A 23,332-nucleotide genomic window follows, 5' to 3' on the forward strand; every position below is an offset into this window, starting at 1 on the left:
ACAAAGACGATGTTCCTTTGTGTATCAGATGTTTGTAGAGCTCAGTCAGTTCAAAGTTCATTCGCAACTCATTTTGCAGCTTAGAATATTCTTCATCAGAGGCTGGTAGTAGCGCTGGTAATTGTCAGTCAAACCTGAAGTTCAAACGGTTCAAACGGAGGCTCATGTGCCGCCTACACCACTGACAAGTGCAGAAATGAGGCCGGGAAACCAAACGGCATGAAGAATTCTCCAAACAGCATGCAGTATTTTAAACTCTTCCTGTTATCACCATCTTGTTTGTTAACTCTTTAACCTCCTGCTCATGCTGTTTAGCACGTTCAAACCCACTGCACTATCCTTATTATCTCGTGAACACTAAGGAATTACAAGTATTTACAGGAAATCCATAAATGTTTTTAGAAAAAAACAATAAATGTTAGATGTACCCTCATTTCTGAGGGAAAGGTGCACGTCCTTGACATAAAAGGGCCTTGGTGCAGAGGTCAGTTCCTACCTTAACACGGAACCTCACATTGCTCCTGGTGGTGCCACAAGAGAACTAGACCAAGTGAGTGTCGCGTCACCTATTTAGAAAATGGCCTATGGCTCCAATGGCTCCAACCAAATAAAGTAAATTCAGACGCAGTTTTTTTTTGCGATATGCCGCCATGTTTACTAATGACATCAATAAGCAGAGTCAATGTTTATATGGCAACCACTCTCACCAACCAGGAGTGAGTTTGTTGGAAGTCAACACCCCCTCCACTGAGCGGATTCGGGAGAATCTGTCAATCAAACCCTTTGAACGTACGAAAGAAAGCCCAGTGGGCACCACATGCTTTTTATTGAGGCATCTGATTGGTCAGTTTATAAGTTGAATAACTTTCACCACAGAAAAAAAACACTGTGAAAAAAACAGGATTAACATAGAAATTTATATTTATAGAAAGCTATCAGAGCGGCAATGGTTATTCTGGCAAATATAATGAGTGACTGAGAAATAGATGTTTATTTCTCTATAGAAGTCTACAGGATCTTGAAGCCAGTGGGTACTTTCTATTTGGAACGCAAGGGGAGCGGGTTTACCAGGTCCAGTTCTTGTATACAGTCAATGGCTGTAATGTGGCTAAACTGCTTAAGGATGTGGAAATATCATGTCTTTGGTTGGAAAAGAAAAAGAAAACACTGAACACTCCCGGAAGCAGGGTGCCAGACCCCACACGGCCCAGCCCCAGGCCTAAACACACCTAGGTAAGCATCTCCCAGCAAGTGGATGGTTTAGGTTAAGGTCTTTTTGAAAGGTTAGACATCAATTAACTTAAATGAATTTAAGGGGTAGGGACTGGTTATGTCTGTTCCTCCTGGATTAGGTTTAGGGTTGTAATTCTTTAGTTTAGTGGTTAGGGTTGGGATTAGGACCCTGGTTGGGGCTTATAACATGCTTTGTGATGGACTGGTCAACCATTCAGGCTTTACCTCGCCTGTGCCCTACAGTGGCTGGGATAGACTCCAGGAGTACTGACACCCCAAAATGGAATTAAGTGGATTTAGAAGATGTTCAGATTGATAGATAGATGGAAAGGAGCACTACCACTACTAAAACAGTCTTAACTATGAGACATAACTAATAATTAATTGTTGCCAATATTTAGGCACCAATGTGGCATACGCTAAAGCATTTTACTACCTTCTTAAAAGGCCCAAAGCAGTCACAATCCAATTCATCCATTCACACACACTGTAAAGACACTGATGGCAATTCCACTGCCTAAAATTGGCACCAAACTATAAGATATAAGTATCTTGCCCAAGGACACTTCAACAAATGGGCGGGCATCTTTAAAGAACGAAAAAAGTCTTACTTTACAATTTTTACAACCCAAGTGTGAATCCCTGTAAACAAAGTAAAATTCAGTAATCCCGGACATGAATTACTACTCCAGCATGTATTTTGAAGAGCATATACGCCAAACCCTGCAAATATTGAAAAACCTTAATTAGTGCGACAAAGATGGGATTGATAAAAGTCCTGGGAGAGTCAACGATTGACTTATTGAATGGAGAAAATGTAATTTTACCACCCCACTTTCAATCTTTATACAGGACTTTTCTAAGTGGGGGAGGGGGGTCCTCTGTTATACTGTCTCTGTAGCAAGGTAATCGTATACATTGCTGCGTGGATAGTTGGTAGATTTTACTAGCAAATGCTCACAATCAAATAAAAAGGAATGTGTAAACAAGAAGGCTGGTGGATAAACGTATGGGTAGTGCTCTGTGGAGGAAAGATGCAACTGTCTTTCACAGGGGATTAGAAAAGCCCCTGTATCGAATCGTGAAGCCGCCATAAGGCATAAACATATTCAAATCTCTAGAAATGACTGCTTCTAAAACATAGCCTCTGAAAATAGAAACCAATTTTAGGCCCCAATGAATAAACATACACGTTGTTCCTATAATGTGTGAGTAATAGCTCATAACAACAAGGTTATCCTGCGAATGCATCTGGAACGTGGAAGCGGGGAAAGTCTGGCGTTCTAATAGTTCTCTTCATTCCACATTATTATTATGTAAAGCATAAAAATGTGTTCTCTCATCAAATCAAAGCACCCTACAAATCAAAGTTAAGGCAATTACAATCTTATTCCACCCTTTCAAATGGCAACAGCTGTTTCCCTTGGTCAAAATTGCGGCATAATTGCACAGAGTAGCATATGGTTATGGCTGATTAATCCAACCGGGGGTGAAGGCCCCATTATTCCTGCATGGGACGGGTAAATAGGCAGCAGATCCAAGAGCTGGATGGACGAGTAATGGGATGGCGAAAAAAGGGAATAGGACTTTGATGAGATGTCTGTTAAAGATGGCATGATTGTCAGAATCGATCAGGCTCCCTTCCACCCCGCCCCCACCCTCAACCCGAGCCATTAAATTGATCTTCTTGTCATTCCGCTTCTTTGAGATAGAATCAGGCCAGAGGAGCCGAACTATGCAGAAAAAAGGGGAAGTTTGAGTCGGATCGCTCCTCGGTCCCAAAATATGCAGTTCAGAGAGTTTTTCAATTATGTACCTTGAAGATTTCGGCTACCCTCTCCCTGCTTCCACCGGCCCCAAACCACACCGGAGGGAAATTGTTATAGCTCCAGGGGAGCTCTAACCTTCTATATAACATCATGTTACAGATTTTAAAACCGCTTACTGCTCCGTGAGCTTAACCCATCCAACATTTGTCCTGATGCACTCACAAAAACACCCTAAAAGGTTGAAATGTGCACACAAAAATTAGAAGGAAACATTCACTGCAAAATAATTGAGAGTATAAACCTCTTTTTGCAAAGAGGGACACATTTGGCAAGGTGAAAATGCATGAGGGCCAACCAACTGACTTGCAAACGGACACTTTTTTTGAAAAACGTCTATGATCACCACGCAAGTTTTTAAGTCAGTTTTTGGTCTCTACGTAGTGGGAGTGTGCGTTCATTGAAAGCACACTGAAAGTTCAAGCAGATGAACTTACGATAGCAGAACTTTGACCAATCTGAGACTCTGATTTGATTTTGGTTTAGATATGCACTCCTAAACAATAGAAAAACGGAAATGCATGTGAACACCATTGGCTGAATACACGTTCATGAAACCGCAAATAACGCATTCTTGAACTTTAACAGATATCCGGTGGGATTGTAGCTTCATAATAATGACCAATTCAAATTAAACATTTAATTTTTTGTGTTTTTTGGAATGGGCTAATTTACATTTCTTCAGATTCAAATAAGTACAGAAAATTTCTGATTTAAAGACGGGTTGTTGCCACACGTTTACAACCAATCACAACCAAGAAATCATCCAATCAGTTCTTACAAAGTGCTGGGGGTGGGGGCTACATATTATTTATTATATCACACGCACTTGCAGATCGATAGAAATAAATACAAATACTGGATGCATTTGGCCCATGGGCCGGACTTTGGACATGCCTGGTTTGTACCCACGATACCACAAGCTGGAGACATAAAATATTCACACAACACATAAGTTTATGTTTCGGATGTTTCAGCATACCGCTTCTCTCCTTGGAAAACACATTTATAGCAGACTGCTGCTTGCTGCCACAATTGTTATGTCTGGTGTAATAAATAGAGATGTACCATACATTTTAGCACATAAACTGTTATTATTCTTTTGGAAAATGGCAACGTTTTTCATCGTTTGTCCTCAAAGGCCCTCACCAGTTCCCCTCTTTTTCCAGTTCCAAGACATTGGCTGTTTGAAAGAGTCATCACACAGGCCCATCCTCCCCCAAGGGTGCAGTGTGAACTCACATCAGCAGGCAGCAGGCAAACGAAGACGTAACTTTATGGAATCTTTATGGGTTTGTGAAAGCAACCGTTGATAACAGGCGAGACGATTTCACAGCGACACATAACCATCCCCCCTAAAGCTTCAATCATGAAAAAGTCTCACCTATCCAATGCCTTTGAAAGTAAAAAGAGTGAAGAAGTTCAGTTTGAGGGTAATAGCCCTACCTCCTGCTTAGTAATGTGTTGAGGTCATGTTTAAACCAATAAATTCAGTCTACGGTCAACAAGGTCCTATGGATTAAAGGTGGAATCTTTGAGGTTGTGTTTCTGTAGGAACATTTGAATCTCTGACAGCTCATATGCAGTAGCTCTAGAGCTGCAAATATGCAGACTTGTCCCTTGGCTCGTCTCAGCCGGACATATTTCAGCCACACTTCAATTTTGACAAATGATAGACTACCCTGCAGTAAATCGTTCAGTTCATAGTAAAACCATCCACTGCTGTGTTCACACCACCTAGGTCTCAAGCTACATTCACACCGCCCTCGGCAACGCGCGTTTAAGCAAACACTTTTAATTAAAAGTCTATGTAAACATGCAAAAATGTGTTTCGGGCTTCCATGTTGAAAACTATCAAACTCACACGTGGCTAAGACCGTTTGCTGGCTCTACTTACAAGATGCGCATTGAAAGGTAAACTTTGACCAGTCAGGTACTCTGATTTGGTCGTGTCATATGGACGTTCTCCTGCAAGTGCCAACGGTTTGAAAATCAATCATAGAGGAGAAATTAATAATTGCGATAATTATTCAACTCCAAGTCGATCATATATTGGAAATACAGTTGTGAAAGAAAAAGCCTGGAGCAAGATTCAATGGATTTATTCAATAGTATAAAAACTATTGGCACAAGACAGAAAGTGCTTTTGATATGTATATAAAAAAAAATTTAAATAGGTAAATTTTGAGTTGGGATTTGAAGCTGGATAGAGTCCAAGTTTCTAAGATCAGGGCGGAGAGAGTTCCAGAGTCTGGGCGCAGCGAAACTGAAGGCCCTACCATTCATGGTGCTGAGTGCTGAGGAAACGGACTGGTGAAAGGTAGCAGGAGGACCTCGAGGATCGGGATTGTGTGGTAATTTTCATAAGTCCAGACAGATGGGGTGGGGAGAGGTTGTGGATGGCCTTAAAAGGGTACAGAAGAATTTTGTAGTTGATTCTTGATTGAACTGGGAGCCAGTGCAGGTGCTGCAGGACTGGGGTGATGGGGTGATGGAGTGGGGTTTTGGTGATGATCCGGGCTGCAGCGTTCTGAACCTGTGTCTGGATGTGTGGAGGGATTTGTTGGGGAGACCGAAGAGAAGGGAGTTCCAGTAATCAATGCAACTGGTGGCAAGACTGGGGACCAGGATGGAGGCAGAGTGGGTGGTGAGGGAGGGATGGAGACAGTTGATATTTCGCAAGTGGAGAAATGATGACCGGGTGATGTTGCTGATGTGGGACTAGGAGGAGAGAGAGGTGCGGAAAACAACATTAGAACTCTTCACCTGGGAGGAGGAGGTAACTATGAAGTTATCTACAGATAGGGTCAGAGAGCTGAATTTAGAGAGCGAGTTGACTTGGAGGCAATGAGAAAAAGTTCAGTTTTATTGCTGTTGAGCAGCAGGTGGTTTGAGGAAAACCAGGGTTTAAGTTCAGACAGGCAAGCTATGAGAGAAATAGGAGAAATACAAAAGGAGGGACTAGTTCACAGATAAAGTTGGGTGTCGTCGGCATTGCAATGGAACTGTACGTTGGATTTTCTGAAGATACTTCCTAATACAAGGAGACAGACAAAAACAAGAGGCCTTGGCAGAGCCTTGGGGCACCCCTGAGGGGAGATGTTTCATTACTTTAACCCCTGTGCTATCCTAGGCACTTTACCATTGGGAGTTGGGTCATCTAGACCCACTAGACAGTGCGCTGAACCTTTTTTCTTCAATGATTTGTGATCTTCACTGGTGTCCATGGATTACATGAAATCTTTCCACCTTTATCCACCTTTGTCATGGTGGGGAGAACATGTCAATGTAAGGGTGGGGTCATCTAAGATAGCACAAGGGTTAAAAAAAGTGAATTGACCTAAAATGAAAACACAAAATAAAACAGTAACATCTAAATATCTAGGAAAATAGAGCACAAACACTTCAGTGTAGTTTAGATGAGGACATTCCAATCAAATACATCATAGGGGAAATCTACAGCATGTTGGAAAATATGAGGTAGTATATTCTGAAATAGTTTCCTGCATCACCCAAGTGGAATTCAAATGATCCAAAAGGACATTTAAGCTTTTATCCTAGATAAAGGACAATCAGCGATATGGTGCACTTGAGTGCAGCCAGAACCCCGGTTAAGACACACAACAATGAAATCAGCTTTCACTACTGAAGCCCAGGGGGAGACAAATGGATCCTCTGTTTCTTGACTGACGGGAACTCCAAATTGTTTTCAGGCAGGCAGGTCATTCAACAGCACTGACCCTCGCTGTGCAATGACAATTCCCAGCTGGCCGGAGTGACCTCTTTTTCCCAGCCCCAGAGCCCAAATTAATAACTACGCAAAGACAAATAGGACAGCTCTGGTAAACCAGACCCCATTGTGTAGTGTTCCAGGCAGCAGGCACAATGACTGAGGCTTTAAAGAGGCAGTTTATGATAAAGACTGCTACTTTTTGTTCTGGTCAGGCTGCATTCTACAAAAAATAAAAGAAGGGGAGGATTGTGTAATTTAAAATCTGCCCTTTTTCTCGCAGTCATTTGGTGGATGTAAAACCACCTATTCAGCGGGGAGTGGTGAAAATATGAGGATCAAAGTTTGCAAAAAACGCATTATGAACTGGGTGAGAAAAATGAAAAGTGACTGGCATGCCAATGAGAGAATTTGGAAGCAAATTCAGGCTCTGAATTGACAGCCTAGTTGTGAAATTGTATTGATTTTGCCTATTCATCATCACCTTAAGCACCCCCCCCCTTTTTAGGAGCCACGAATTGCTGGTCGCGAAAGCTTTCATGTCATCTCATTTCAGGTTACAGTGACTTTTATTCTTTGTAGCATTAAAGTATAACAGAAACTGTGGGGTGTTGTAAAGCCTGTAGCCTTGAAAAATGTTTCCCAAAAGCCACAAACAGAGATTTGCTATGAATTAAAGGACTGCTTTAAACATTTTGGGGGGATTTTGTGGCTTGAGATTATTGTGGTGGCGTTTCCACCAATACTTTATCAGACTATTCACTGCAGGGTGTATTCAGGGTGTTGGTGTCCCACTTTCTCCATTGGCAGGGGCTCAGATTGAAATCAGCTTGGCATCGATTGGTGGCTTGTGGGGGTTATGCAGGCGAGTCGCTTCAGATCTCAGGGAAGCATGAAAAACAATGCAATTAAGTCCAGCGTCAGAAAGGTTGCTTGATGCTGTAAAGCAGGGGTCGCCAACCCTGCTCCTCGTGGGCTACCGCCCTGCTTGTGTTGCAGCTAACCCTGCTTTAGTAATTGCTGCTCACCTGGATCGGCTGTGTTCCGTCGATCCAAAACTGGGCTGACTCGATCCAGTTAATCAGCATTTACTGACCCCTGCTGTAAAGCAAGTTATGGTGTACTGTAAAGATTTTCTGTACTTCAAAAGTTTGGTTTCTTCCCTAACCCTTGTGCTTTCTTATGGGGTCAAGGTGACCCTACCCTTTTATTGACGTGCCATCCCTACCATGACAAAGATGGATAAAGGTGAAGAGGATTTTATGTAATCCATGGACACCAGTGAAGATCATAAATCATTGAAGAAAAAAGGTTCATCGTCTTGTGCGGTCAAGATGACCCAACTCCCAATGTTAAAGTGCCTTGGTTAGCACAAGGGCTAAAGAATCAAAAAAAGAAGATTGAATTGCCTAAAGTTAGTAAAGAAGTGTCACAATGTGAGAGATTAAATGAAACTTGCCATTATTGTGACTCTACAATCAGCCGATCTACCATCTATCCATTTTCTTAACTCGCTATATCCCTTTCAGGGTCACAGGGTTGCCAGACCCTCTCCTGGCTACTGTTGGGCGAAGGCAGGGTACACCCTGGGCAGGTTGCCAGCGTGTTGCAGGGCCACACAATCACTCACACCTATAAAGCATGTGTTTGGATGACAAAAAAACCCATGTATGCACAAGGGGAAAGGATTTGAACCTTCTTGCTGAGAGGCAGCAGTGCTAACCACTACCCCACTGTGCAACCCACTTAGCCAATCTACTGATTTCTAAATTATAATCTGCACTTGACATGTTTGCAAGTTGGTTTAATAAGGGTGGAAACAAAACAGATTTTAATCGAATGACCTTTTTCTTGCCTTAAATCTGGGAATCGTCTAAATGAGATGTCGGCGCGTAATGAACACAACAACGCCGCGCTCGCTACACCTTGTTAGAGCTCAAGATAAAAACCGCCTGACACATCTTCAAACATTTCCGTACCGCCCTCCCTTTTCTTCTCACACGTTTCCACGGCTGCACTAAAGGGAGCATCTTGGCGGCGAGAACATGAGAATGGAGCGGGCTCCGACACGAGCAGCCACAGCTTTGAAAGGTGTGATGGGAAAAAGAGTTTGTCACAGGCAATCTAATCAAAGGGGGGAGGTGGTCGTGTATATAGGGGACGTGTTAATGTAGCTGGACTGACAGGAGGCATATGAACCCAACTAGGAGGTAAACACACTACAAAGTGATCTTTACCTGACCTGAACCTGAACAAACACCTAACTGCAGGACTTTGTACTCTTTGAACTCTTTGAAGACCCTCTCCAATCGTCTTTTAAAGCTATTGTTAAAGCGTTCTCAGTGGTCTTTTCATTATGATTATGCTGTTTTTAGTTAAAATCCAAAAAGTGTGTCATTTTCTAGGGCATAATTTCGGCAGGAGTTCATAAGAAATTCCCCTCTTAAGTGTGGGCAGGACTTTTAGCACAAAGCAACCCCGTCCTCTTTCCTGTCACCCATAACTGACACAACACCATATTAAAAACACCAAAACACCATTTTTATTTTTTTTATTTTTAATGGTACAAAAATAATTGACAGTATGTATGTCAACAAATGTAGATTTTTAGTGTTACTGTGTGTTACATACTAACTAATTAAATTACAAAATTGAAAAAAAAACACATCTAAATATAGAAATGTGGTCACAGATAAAGAAAAGAAATAAGTTGATTAAGACTTTTTTGTATGCATTTTTTTGTACAGGTTGTACAAAGGAATGAAAATTGAAATTACGACTATTTCATCAAAGTTTAATCCGTGCTAAAACCTATGAGCGGGCTGATCCATGCCCGAGATCATGCAATTCCAAAAAAAAAAATTATTAAATCCTATCAATACACAAAGAAAGCCATGGAAAACCTGGAAACCTAATTATGCTAAAAACCTACATTGCAGGACATTTTGCGATCAGCTCTGGAGCTGGAAAATGCTAGAAAAAAACAAAACACAAAGGGGAAGCTTTGACTTTACTCTCGACTGACCTTTTTTATTCCATTACAACAGATAATGTGTGATCAAAAGCATCTACATTTTCAAGAGTTGCCCTCTTGAACATTTTTGTATGAATAAAACATTCCCACTAATACAACATAAACCTTATTTGACCTGAGAGGAAGAGCTAACTTTCTCTGGTCTTTTTTTTTTGTAAATGTCTGGTCTTTGGTGTGACCTACACAATGGTACAAATGAGTTCAATAAAAGTCTTCAACCCAGCAGTCACTCAACCAACAGTAGTGCTTTTTTTTTTTTTTCAGGGCAAATATTAAGCATAATTTTAAGAATTAAAATCACACATTTTATGTTTTTTGGCTCAGTTAACTTGGTATAATCTAATTTTTTAAGTGTCAGGCCCACTGAAGAGGAGCTCAAATCAGCATCAAAGAAGAAAATATTTGACCAAACAGAACTGGTTTTAAAAATCCTTTGAAACACTTTCCAAGTTGGACATGTCTCAAACACAATGATTAGAATGCAGGACAAGGCAGAATTTTAGGATTATCGTGTTGCACTCAAAAAAATAACTTGTCCAATGAACATAAAAAAAATATTGAAAGGATTTCCACGTAATAAAATAGCTTTCATTGAACAATAAGCAGTTTTGTTAGTGTAACTTAATATGTTCATGTTCAGTGAATGAAATTTATTTGAGCAAACATAACTTATTTAGCTTTATTAAATCTAACGTAATAAAGTCTAATTAGAACAACATAATTTGTTCATGTTAATGGCACTATTGTAAGTTTCATCAAGTTTACACAATTGAAATAAATCTGTTCAACAAAACTGCGAATTGTTCAGACAACACAATTAAATCACGTGGAAATCCTTTCAATATTATATTTATGTTCAACCACAGAGAAAATATTGTGTTAAATGAGCTATATGTCATTTAAAGACACAAAAGTCAAATAAAGGTGAAGACAAGAATGAGCTTTAAAACATTTATTTTTCCAAAACAGTGCCACAGTTGAATGCAAAGGCCACAACAACAAAAGTCAAAAAGACTGAAGGAGCATTTAAATAATAATCAAAATCAAATCATTTTCTTACATTTCAAAACACTTATATGGCTGTAAGGAAAATGTGGAAAAAATATAGTTTCAACATTATATAGCTTATGCTGTGTTAATAAAACTCAGTATGACAAAGAATAAATATTTGAAAAACACTTTTTAACATCTGCCCATCATATTTGAGGTGCCAATACTGAACAATTCCTTCTGCCATTTAACAGGATGGTGCTGGTTTGAGTACTTGTACTTTGTTGGATAACTTGTCGCCATCCAAACCCATTATAATCTTCTGCAGAACCTCAAAAGTATATTTCAAATCTGATGGGTAGCTCAGGTTTAGGGCATACACAATAAAAAACAGCAGTAATACTGCAAGACTTACATATTTTAAGTCATTTATGACTTTCACTCCTTCCAAAATAATCCCAACATTCTCAAGGTCATCACTTGGGTCTGCACCAGTGTGTCGGATGGCAAAGATCCCCAAGACTGTATCTGCCAGAGCCTCTTCTGTGTTTTCATCTCTCTGTAAAACAAAGGGAAAAGAAGGGTAGATTCTAGGCCTGCACAATATACCGCAAATTTATCGTTATCGCAATATCCAGCTCTGCAATATGCATATCGCAATAGACAGCGAATATCGCAATAAATCGCAAACCCAAAATATGTTAAAACAATCTTCTAACAGCTTGAAGCATTTAACGAATCAAATAAATCCCTTTATGTTTTGACCAATCAGATGGACGCATTCCCATTGTTGACCAATCAGATGGAGGTCTATTATGTTAGATGATTGTCCCCTATGTCGATGAGGGTCATTTGGAGTACAATTTTAAACTGTTGCAATTAAATGGGAATGATGTTTTTGTTTATTTTTCTATTTGTTTATTTACCGCAAATTATATCGTTATCGCAATGTTGATCACTAATATCGCATATCGCAAGTTTTCCTCATATCGTGCAGCCCTAGTAGATTCCATAAAAATGTAAATAAGTAAAAAAGAAAAACTAAAGTATAACTAGTTTCTTCAAAAGTAAACTTTTGTATTAATGTACACAACGAATAATTGGTGCCCCTGTGTTCATAACAGACAAATGCATAATGGTTCCAGAAAAGAAAAAAAAACACAAGAAAATGTTTTCCTTCCATTTTCTGGTGCCCCCTTTAGGACTCAACTTTGCATCCTGTAACTCCTCAAACCATCCTTCTGTCTTCCTTCTCTACATCCATGAACACCTCTTAAGTATTCCGCTAGGCCCTATTCCTGGTAGCTCAAACTTCAGCATCCTTTTACCAAAATCATCACTGTTCCTTCTCTCAACGTCACAAAACCATCTCAATCCGCATATATCTTCAGAATATCTATCCATTAAGGGTGGATATTACCTGTCTGCAGGTGAAAAATGTAAAGAACAAGAAGGTAGCCCATGTGAAATTTTAATAGACCATCTGTACAAAATGTAAAGAATCCTGGCCTGCCTGGTGAGTTCACAAGCAAAAATGTTCATGCAAATAGTTTTTTACGGGCATGCTGCAGGTGACAGGTCATAATGAACAGTAAAGCGGCACAAAAGACACAGGCATGTCGATCAGCTTTTTCTTTTTTAGACAAGGAAGGTGGGACCTGGGTCCATCTGTCCCCTACCCCTTCCCTGGTGGGGGGTGCGGGCCCCTTGGCGATGGCGGCCGTGTCCCTTGGGTGCCGGCTCCCTGGGCCCGGCGGTGCTCTCTCCGCACGGTGGGGGGGTTCATATTACACCTGAGCCGGGGGTGTTCGTGTCCCTGGGGGGTGGGTCCTGGTCCTTGCCCCTGGGCGCTGGGCCCCGCCAAACTTCCAACATGGCCGAGCCTGGTCGGGCCATATTTATAACATCCCTTGTGGGCCGCCCTTTTTTCCCCGGGGTTCCCCCCTCCTGGGCGGGGGCGGCGGGCCCCTGCCTTGCTCCTACCTGGACCAACCGTGGGCCGGGTGGGTGGCTGCCTGGAGTGCGGAGCGGGTCTCCCTTGGGGGGTCCTGGCTCGTACCTGGGGTCGGGGCGGGGGGATGCCCGGAACTCCTGGGTGGTGGTGGGGTGCTCGTCTGGGGCTGTGGGCGTCCCTCTCCGGTGGGGCCCTGCGTTGGGCTCTTCCGGCGCGGCGGGGGGCTGCTTTCCTGGCTGGGCTGGGGCGGCGCTCTCTTTCCCTCTGCGCCTCCCTGCTCTCTGGCTCTGGGGGCCTCGCGGCGGTCCTGCTGGCCCTGGCCTGGGTGGCGGTCTTGGTCGCCCGGGGGGCGGTTGTTCCCTGCCTGTTCCCGTGTGGCGTTGGGGGAATTCCGGCTGCCGCTGCTGCTGCTGCGGCGGGGTATGGGTGTGGGGGTGGCTGGGCGCTCCTCCTCCTTCTTTTCACATTCCACCATCCATTTTAGAAGAACATAAACACTCACCTGAGCACAGGTGTTAGCTCACCTTTGCACTAATAGTTTGGATGATTGAATGAATGAAAGATTTCACACTAGTTGGTTTAAAGGCATAGGTATGCGTTCGTGAACACTGTTTTGTGTGCATGTTGACATGTGGACATTTTTGCGGCTAGCAGGTGTGTTGATAATATTTGAGTGTGTGTGAACAGGCCCCGCCCTTTTTGTACTACATTTGAACCGTACCGTAACGATAAACAACCAGTAAACCTGTCTGCTCTATGCTGCTTCATGGTCTTACCCCCCTTCCCCTCCTATTATCACCCTCCTACCCCCCCCTCTCTCTAACGTCCCTCTCTCTTCTTCCCCTCTTTCCTTTTCCGTCCGGTCCAACACCAAAGATTTTCAAACATGATTGAAATTAATAAAGTTTGGCCTCAATTACAAAAGGGGTTTATTCAGACATACCTTTGGTTTGTCTGAAGATGAATAACCCCTCTTGTTAAAATAAAATATGTCCAACACAAGAGGCCCTCAGCTCTCATCTGTTTGCCTAGCTGTTGGACAGGACAAGTTTAAAAAAAAAAAAAAAAAAAAAAAAAAAAATAATTGGCCATATATATTCGGTTGCTGAATATTTGGTGCATCCCTATCTGTTAGTACACAGAAAACTCCTTCCTGCTTTTAATAGAGCTTTATCGGATTTGTTAAGACAATAAACGATCATTTGGCAATGGATTTAAAAAATGTTTTTCACATTTTTTATTTTCTTTTACCTGGGTCATGGGTACCAGCTTCTGTCCCTGTAAACCACCTTTCTTGGCATACACCTTCAAGAGACGAGGAGACAGATCATCCAATTCCATGAAGAACTTTGAGTGCAGCTGGACTGTTGTGATTCTCTGGAACTCTGCATTCAACTTTAAAAAAATCCAAACACAAAGAAAACAAAGTAACAAACATTTCCCAATTGATGAGCTCCACAGTCTTTCCCAAAGTGTTATTCCTTCACAACTTAATTTGCTTACCTGACCCACGCTGAGGAGTGCTGGCCACCTTGTTTTGAAATCAGGAATGATGGGTGCCTCTACGACAACATCCTGCCTTCCACGTGAAAAGGACTTCTCCATCATTGACACATTGACGTCATTGTTTTGCTGACTTCCAATTTGCAAATCTTACAGAACAGGAAAAGGAACTTTATTATTTTTCACAACTCCAAAACAGCGGCTGGCCGCGCATGTATGCCCTCCACCACTCACACACGCCCCCCCCCCGTTCCTCAGCTCAGACACACTGGTTTTAACACACACTCACAAGTGCTCACTCCCCCCTCCCTTCCTGCATGGCGTGATTTCAGACACACCGGTTTTGGCACGCGGGCGCGCGCTTACACACACACACACACACATATACACACTAGACTTTGAAATGCGCCTTATGCTCGTGAAAATACCGCACGTCTGAACAATCTTGTTGTCGGAAAAACGTTTAAAGACGACAACGCTGAAAGAAGTCCGGCAGCATGCAACACGAAGAAAAACAAACCCTGTAGGCTAGGCTTTTAATATGAATTTTTTATCGCAACAGGTGATTCAAACAGTGTTTGCATAATATTCACAATATTAATCAGATACATTACAAGAACTGCCCCCAGCCCCTTCCCCCACCCCCGCAAGGCTTACCCGGTCCGCGGCCACAAAATAGAAAAAAACTATACATTTAAGACTGCGCTTATCACTGGTGATCCAGAAGAAAAAAAAGCTATTTTGAGGACAACTTTTATGAAAAAAAAGTTAACACTTATCACTTGTGAAGGACAAAAAATAAAATACAGTTGTGAAAAATTAAAAAATAAATACACAAATAATAATAATACAATATGGAAAGTTTATTTTAAACAGTCATTCTTTTAGAACTTATGAAAGTAGTAAGAAAAGCCTACGTGTCATTGCACTGCAGCTAGCTTACCCTGCGTGCACATGCTAACGGTCGTAATAAAAGAAAAACTCTTGTCAATCATGTTCACTAACGCATTTAAATGTTGGTAAACTTATAAATGAACCATAGACAGTATATTAAAACAAGATATCGAAAGAATTCACGAGGATTCACAAGGATTGTTTTCAGCTTACCTGTTCAGTGCTCGGGATCTGTGAAAAATGTAACTGTTTCCGTCTTCTTCCCTCCCTTTACACGTCTTCCGGTTTTGAGTTTGAACATGATTTTTTCAAGCCACCTCAACATGATTAAATTTAATAAATATGAAACGAAGCAAAATCACGGGAATATAACATGAATTTAATATGTTTACGTTAAAAACACGTTTTTATTATGTACAAATTAAATAAAACATTTTCATTAGATGTACAAGGTGTCAAATTCCTTTTTTTGAGTGTGGAAGAAACAACTGTTTGTACAGATTCCTTTAACATCACCCAAAAAATACGAGGACTGTGCCTAAGACCAGAAAGCTGCTCCTCTTAAGTACCCCTACATCCTGAAGTAGCAACTTTTAAAGTCCAAATTCCAGAGATACTTTGTATGCAGTTGTCAAATGCACTTTTTTTTCTACTCTCCATACATACTGCAGATGGTGTAGATACATAATTTTAGAGAGCTTACAGGGAATTTAAATTTGCAGCAGAGTCCAACAAGTACAATTAGGATACGAATTGAATTAAACTGAATTAATTCATTGCTGGGCTGCATGGTGATGTGGTGGTTCACCTCACAGCAAGAAGGCATTGGTTCAAAATCCTTGTTGGCTTCTTTCTGTGTGGAGTTTACATGTTCTACCCGTGCGGTTTTATTCCAGGTTCCTTCCATAAACATGCTTCGAAGGCTAATGGTGGTTCAGGTGTGTGTGTGTGTGGTTGTCTGTGTGTGGCCCTGCAATGGACGGACACAAGTCCAGGATGTACCCCAACTTCACCCAGCATTAGATGGGATGAGCTAAGCCCCTGTGACCCTGCAAAGGAAAAAGTGGGAATAGGAAATAAATGGATGGTTGGTTAATTGCTTTAGTTTAAAATATTCTAGATTTTGACCAAAGCTTTGGAAGCTGCCCCTCTGCTAGCCATCTATATCATTATTGATGGTGCACTTGATAGACAGGGACAGGGGTCTGCACCCTTCATCACTTAAAGAGCCAATACGGTTTATTTCTACCCAGAAGAAGTCTTACTTCACCCTTTAAAAAAATAAAATACTGATCCGTATTTATTTTATTGATGCTACTATGATAAATATCAATGAACTGCTTTTTTTTGGGAGGGGGGGCATAAATAAAACATGAGCATAAAGAGGGAATATCAATTATTTTGAACTATGAAATAGTTTATCATTTTGACATTCACATGACTTCTTTTCAAAGTAAAAGACAGGCCAAGTCACATAGTATCATCTCAAAGTGGCAGGAAATGTAGCAGGAAGTATTGTGATGTCAGAAGTGAGGGAAAAACAGTATATTTTACAGTTTGTGGTGCATCTATGCCAGAAATTCATAAATCCAACAAAGAAAAATCAAATCAGAGTTAATTCACTGAACCCTTACGGTATTTTTTGAACCATAAGGTGCACATAAAATCCTTGAATTTGCTCAAAAATGGAAAATCTGCCTTATAATCTAATGCACCTTTCAATATGAACTGCGGTTGTGCTTACTGATCTTCAGTTTATTTTCTGTGGTTAACGACGCACAAGAATCTGTCTAAATGTTTTAGTACAACTTTGGTAAACCACGAAGCCAAAGCACTTGATACATTTTTGGAGTATTAAGTTTACTATAGTCAGGAGCCTCGCAGAGTGATATGTACATTTCTTCAACTGATTGTCATTGAGTCAAATAAAGTTTGTGTTAGTTATTTTACTACTTACTTACTCTACAGTTACATTTAAAATAGAAAACTTATTTTTCCTTACCCAGAGAGCCACTATGGAGGACTATATATAAGTTGCAGACCCCTAGTCATCAAAACCTCTGTTTCACTAGTCATCAAAAATATTCATCCATCTATACATCTATTTTTGCAATAATACTTGTTTGTTCACTTACCCATTGAGATTCAATGGGTAAATCCACTTCACTCGGAAGTCAAAATTATCACAACTCCGTAATCCTTAGTCTAAATTTATGTTAGCTGCAAATACTTCCCTCTGATTTGCAACTTTATATTATGATTATGCTTATATTAATTGAAATTCTTGTTCATAAGATGTACAGACTTTCTATCCTTCCAATAATTGGATGCAGAGGTTGTTTATGAACATGCATTTCTATCGGCTTTTCTGCAATAGGAACCCTAAGCTCTATTTACACCCATCAACAGGTGAGAAGGTTTTATGATGGGATCTTATGAGTATTTCAATTCATCCTGAGGCCTTGCCTCTGGCTGCAGCCAAACTGAGAAATGAATAGACACTAGGAGCATGATTAAAGAGAAAAACAGAGGGAATGTGTCAGGTCATGTGAATGTGTATTTGTATCTGGATAACAATGTCACAGGAGATCTGTCAGTGTGTCAGTACCCTCCTCCTCTTCCTTTTCATTCTCTCTGTCACTTAAAACCCTCTTGTGAAGTGACACTTTTTGCTTTGACAGCTTTATACTCGGAAATGCTCCCCCTGTTTAATATGCTGCAACTCAAATCCTGGGAGGAGAAAGGAAAAACAGAAAATCTTAATGCAAACTGAAATCCAGACAAGAAAATTATTTGAAAAAAAATCCTTTATTGAGTGTATGTGCATTCACAATGGCAGGTTTGGTTTCCACCAGGGTTCATTTATTTGGACAGTCCACTTCAGTTCAGAAGAATAAAAGCTCACATGATCTTATTTCACTCGAGGTAAACTAAAGGTAGTGAATAACCCAGTGCTGTGTATGTATAGAGGAAAAATGGTGTGTGCCTATGTAGCACTTGACCACATTTTAAGAAGGCCCAAAGCAATTTATGGTCCCATTTACCCATATAAACCTTAAAGTGCAAAAATAAAGAAATGGGAATCACAAAAAAGGCAAAATCACCAAGTGGGTTTGGAACTGTGTGAATATTTCCAGCTAGGTTGGTCTGCTTCAGTCTATGGTACCCTACTGGCAGCATTGTGTATGAAAGCAAACCAAAGCAGACAAAAGCCCAGTTACAGAGTCCACTGGCCTATCTTTGCATAGGAGCAACTTCAACCCATATGTGATTTATTAAAATCCATAATAAATGCATTCTTCAGAAATATGATTCTTTTGGAACCGGTCGCTCCTCCAAGTAAAACGTGTTTGCTTTTAAGTTGGTCTGGAGGTTTAAGTAAAAAAAAAAAGTTTTAGTTTGCTTTGCATTCACATTGATGACTAACCAAGTCTGCAACTAACCAAGAACATGCATGACAATTACGCGGGGCAGCCATGGTGCAGGGGTAAAGCGGTCGACCTTTTCTTGTCGGTTCAATTCCCGCCTTGTCTGCCCATGTGTTGAAGTGTCCTTGGGTAAGACACTGAACCCCGCATTGCTCCTAGTTGTTATAGGTTGGCGTTAGTGTAAGTCGACGGTGCCGCAACAAGTGTGTGACTGTGTGTGCGGGTGGGGTGGGTGGGACTGTTAAAGCAAAGTAGAAAAGTGGGAAGTTCAGACTGTTTCCCAGAGGTGTAAGAGTTGCACAAAATGCTTGTAAAACTGCAGGCGGATTAAAGCATGTATCCCTAATTCATGCGGGCTATTTTATACGTTTTTGGGTGAAGTGTTTGGTCTGTATGGCAAAAATATGGGTGTAGTTGAAAAAAAATGACAGTAAATATGAAATGTAATGTTATTAACTATTCTGTCTAGCATATTTTTGTCAAACACCTCACTTGTGTGACAGCTAGGCTGTCACAGGCTAATTAAAAACCAAATGTAAAACTCAACAAATATTGGTGCAAAAAATACCAATGTTGGCATTGGTATTACAGTTTTACATAGCTAACTGCTTGCATCACACAACAAAAAAAGGGTAAGAAATGTGGCTAATAACTAGCTAAAACAGCTTTTTATAATGCTCCCCCCTCCCCCCAAAAGAATAAAACAATTTCTTAATCACTTCCTTGTTAAAGTGTAAAAACTGTAGAATTATCCAGTAGCTTCAAAGTCCAAATGAAGGTTTCAATTGAAAGTTTTTTTAATATCAAACCAGTTATGTTGGATTAAGTTTGCTGTTTTTTTTCCAGTTCTATTTTAGTCAAATCAATTTCAAAGTCCACTTTGTGGTTGATTAAAAACAAACCTATAACTTGTTTCAATAGCTGTTGTGTGTTGTATGTTGTGTTAAAAAATGGATTTTCTGTAAAGATTTGAAAAGAGTGTGATAACAGACCAGTAGTCTATGTGCAGAATAAAAAGAGTTAGGGTTAGGGGAACTTGTGGTTTGCCAGTAGTAGCTTCTATTTATACTTTTAATTGGCTTTTTATGTTAAAAACACTATACCCACAATATTCATTGGGTTGGGTCTTTAAGATTATCAACTGTTTTTATTTTTAAATCAAATTTAGCAATTTCTCCAAAGCAGTCTCCAGCGCTGCTTCTTCTTTAGTAAATCCCAAAGATTTTGATCCGAGATGAAATTCTTTCATTCCGTACTATTCCTAGAACATTATGGTCCCTTCATGGTGCAAAAATCTGTGAATCCATGACTTTCTTGAATCCCGTTCCAGAAATATCCCAGCATCCCTTTCTCTCCGTCCAAACTCCACTTACGGATGTTAAACTTTGCGTGGCACGCCTCTGACAGAAAGAAGCCTTCAGTTTCCTTGCAAAGCCGCTCAAGCTGAGCTGAAGTCTAATCATGAGACATTAAGCAATGTGGAACTATTTATGCCAAATATGACATTTTAATAGAACCCCCCCCTCCTGCTCCAAGCCCTGAAAATAGATTTGTTCGAAATGACAAATCCAGCAGCCAAGCCCAGCATTGTCTCGCCCCGACCTCAGTAAATGGGAACAATGGGAGCAAGAGACGGCTCTTTTTAACTGTCACTCGACACAAATATTCACAGTCTAGAGGCTGCTTGATTTACGCCAAAAGAAAAGTGTGTTTGAATTGAATTTGAACCATTTTTTTAACCGTCAAACAGCTATTGGAGGATATGCATCTGCTCCTTTCACTTCTCTGCATGTGCGCAGTGCAAGCTCAATCCCAGAGAAGGTAGAGACCATCCATTGCTGCTCAACAAGCCCTAAAGGCGAGACTTGGAAGCCCTTTGTTGCCGTTCTGCCATCGTTAAAAAGCTGTTTTAGTCGACGAGTCATCAAAATGTGGCAAACAGAGGCTCGGTCGTCGCCTCATCGGGTTTCTTTAATCATCGGGCGGAACGAGAGCGGCCCACGCTGGGGTCACTTTCAAGGAGCTGCACTCTGAATGGTCTGAGGAGAGTCCAATTAAATCCTACGTTTCCCGACCCGGGAGCGTAATGGAATCTGAGGGGCTGGATGGAGCAAAGAGGGAAAAGAAAAAGTGATGGGCAACACTTCAAGTGTCAGTCAGGCGTTCTGCTATGTGCACCCGGTGCTGTACAGCATGATAGTATTTACATTGCTTGGTTAAATAGACCCGAATATCCGCAGGCAGCAAGTGGAGAGTTGGTTACGGAGTAAAAAGAAACGATAATGGCAGGACTCTTAATCCCTGGGATACACAGTTATCAATCTTCTGTAAATGTCAGGCACTGGGACATGGCTTCATGAATGATGGATAACTTTCCTTTTTTCATCTTTTTTACATTGTATTATTGAGTCAGCCGCACCGTGGTCTCCCGGGCCGCCTGTCTGGAGGAGTAATACTTCGTTCCTCACACCTGAATCGGAAAGATCTGAATGCAGAGGAAGGAGAAGAGCTTTAGAGCCGTTTGTTGCAGAGTCACAACCTCAGAGAGGGTTGCAACTCACTGGTAGAGCTCAAAAACCATTAAATCCTCAGAAATGGTTACATTTAGATCTTCAAAAGACATTAATTTGTTCAATATGAGTTAAAATGAATATATAAGTATTTGAAAACGAGTTTATAAACTAACATCTTGAGGGGATACATGCCCGGGGTGACAACACACAAGCCTGCTCTCTATTCCTATATAGTCTTTACTGGAATATTAGAGGGATTTGGGGGGATTATTACACAGCGATTCCCAGGCGTTCTGGCCAATTAATCTAAAAAAAAAAGTATATTTTAGAAAAGAAAATGGAAAAGCTGTTATCCAATTCGCCCAAACTGACACATACTGCTCCACTCTGCTCCGCTTTGGCTGCATGATTCTCAAAAAAACAATTAATTTCCAAGATTTAATGAGTTAATCGCTGCGTATCAATGTGGATCTATCCATTCGCTGCGCTTGTTTGCTGCGTAAAGTTTAGATTTGGTGACAGGGGGCTCCGTTAATTAATTAGTACTCATTAATCAGCTTAACATTTTTAAACAGCCTGGCCTTGTGTGTCATTAGAAGAGCTCATCACGTCTGTAATACCGCGAAAATGAGGGAAAATAGACGTGGATGTGGAGGGGGGGGGGGGACTCGGGACTTGGGATGTGGCACTCTGGACTTGTGTCAAGCATGAGCTGACCTGAATGAAGTTTGGATCTATATCAAGTTCAGGCTGTGAGAGGGGGAGCAGGGATGACAGGATGTTGGAGAGGCAGAGGAAGCTGCGGAGGGTTATGACAGCATCCCGGAGCTCTCATTTCAGAAACAAAAAATCACAATAAAATGAAATAAAAATCCAACAAAGGTGACGGGAAATGGGCCTGCATGTGCGCTCACTCATCATCGGCACCGCGCCGAGCCGCTGCGCTCGTCTTACCTTGAGCTTGCGCGGAGTGGAAGAGCAAGGAGAAAAATACAATCCATGTGGCGCGCCACATCGATCCCCTCAAGCAGTTTTCAGTCCTTTTAAATCTGCCTGGCTGGACAGCAAGTGTCCGGTGAGCTTGAGACATTCTGTAGAGTCCGGTTTCCGATGAGGCTCCGGTGCCGTCTCTGTCTGCGTCTGAGAACCGGTGTCCAAAGCTGACAGAGCGCGCCGAGCTGTTGCTGATCTGGCCAGCTGAGAAAATTCGGTCAGACAGTCTCTGTTTGCTTTGGAGTTCTACTTGCTCCAATTCCACAAAAGCCCAGACTGACAGGTCCCCCCCTCCTGTGAGTCCCGCAGCAGCACGCGGGGTTTTCTCTAATGAACTCCCTCAGATAAATCCAGGTTAAGTCCAAACGAAGTGAACGTCTTCATGCACTTTCCCCCTCAAAATCGATACATTTCTCACTTTCTCCTTCTGCTCCTTTCTTCTTAAAACTTCAGCCACCCTAAACCATAACTGGATGCTCCAAATGGAAGAATGGACTTTTCATTCTTGGTGAGGAGCTCCAGACGTGGAGCGCGTAAAGCCTCTCTCCTCTCCAACCCCCCCGTGCGAAGTTCCTCTCCGCGGCGCACGGCCAAGGTCGGAAATCCAGTTTGACAGCAGCAGCAGCGGCGGCGGGGAGAAGTTGGAGCAGGAGCGCGGCGGCCAGGGGGAACTTAGCCCGTAGTCACTGATGCATGATGGGAGCCCGGCGCGGAGGACAGCCCGGCTGTCTGTCGGCGTGTGTCGGATGAGGAGGAGGACAAGTCCCGTGTTCTTCATGAGGTAACGACTGGGGGGGATCTGAGCTTGTGGCTGCGCAGCGCACGTTGCCACCGTGCGGACGCGCGTAAAAGCGCACGCTCCATCACTGCAAAGCCAGACAGCATTTTCAAGAAATCATTTTACGATTGTTTTCATCTTTAAAAATTTAAAATACTCAACATTTGTATCAATTGTAAAAAAAGAAAGTTAGAAACGGGTAATTTAGGTAAATACTCATGTTTTATTGCGTTTTTGTGATTCATGGATGGTTGCAAAGGTTTTTTTTTTTCTTGTTAGCTCTACATATATAAATTGCATGGGGCAAATGAAACAAAAAGGTGTTTCACTGAGAGTTTGGAAGTTTGTGTTTGGAAGGAAAGAGCACATGGATCTGAGGCTGATGTGGTGACTGAGCACAGTTCTTTCCAAAGAGTCAAATAAAAACAGGGAACATAAGAGCACGACAGAGCAAAT

At 41.6% G+C, this 23,332-nt stretch overlaps 1 protein-coding gene and 1 long non-coding RNA gene across 6 annotated transcripts in view; both read right to left on the minus strand.

The window, feature by feature from the left end:
• sdk2b (sidekick cell adhesion molecule 2b) overlaps positions 1–22,846 on the minus strand; it is a 392,744-nt gene extending 369,898 nt beyond the window's left edge. For all 5 annotated transcript variants that reach the window (XM_023949204.2, XM_023949202.2, XM_023949203.2 and 2 more), the window contains exon 1: positions 22,060–22,846. In XM_023949204.2, coding sequence (XP_023804972.1) covers positions 22,060–22,195 — 136 coding nt within the window. In that variant the 5' untranslated portion in view covers positions 22,196–22,846. The remainder of the gene's footprint in view (positions 1–22,059) is intronic.
• LOC144987884 (uncharacterized) lies at positions 11,049–15,497 on the minus strand. The gene is made up of 4 exons (XR_013651561.1): positions 15,378–15,497; positions 14,271–14,419; positions 14,019–14,162; positions 11,049–11,372 (listed from the first exon to the last, which is right to left on the minus strand). It is a non-coding gene; the product is annotated as an uncharacterized LOC144987884 (long non-coding RNA).
• Positions 22,847–23,332: the final 486 nt, after the last annotated feature.

The sequence above is a fragment of the Oryzias latipes genome, chromosome 19 (genome assembly GCF_053564925.1).
Source record: "Oryzias latipes strain Hd-rR chromosome 19, Olatipes_Hd-rR_3.1".
Lineage (NCBI taxonomy): Eukaryota > Metazoa > Chordata > Actinopteri > Beloniformes > Adrianichthyidae > Oryzias > Oryzias latipes.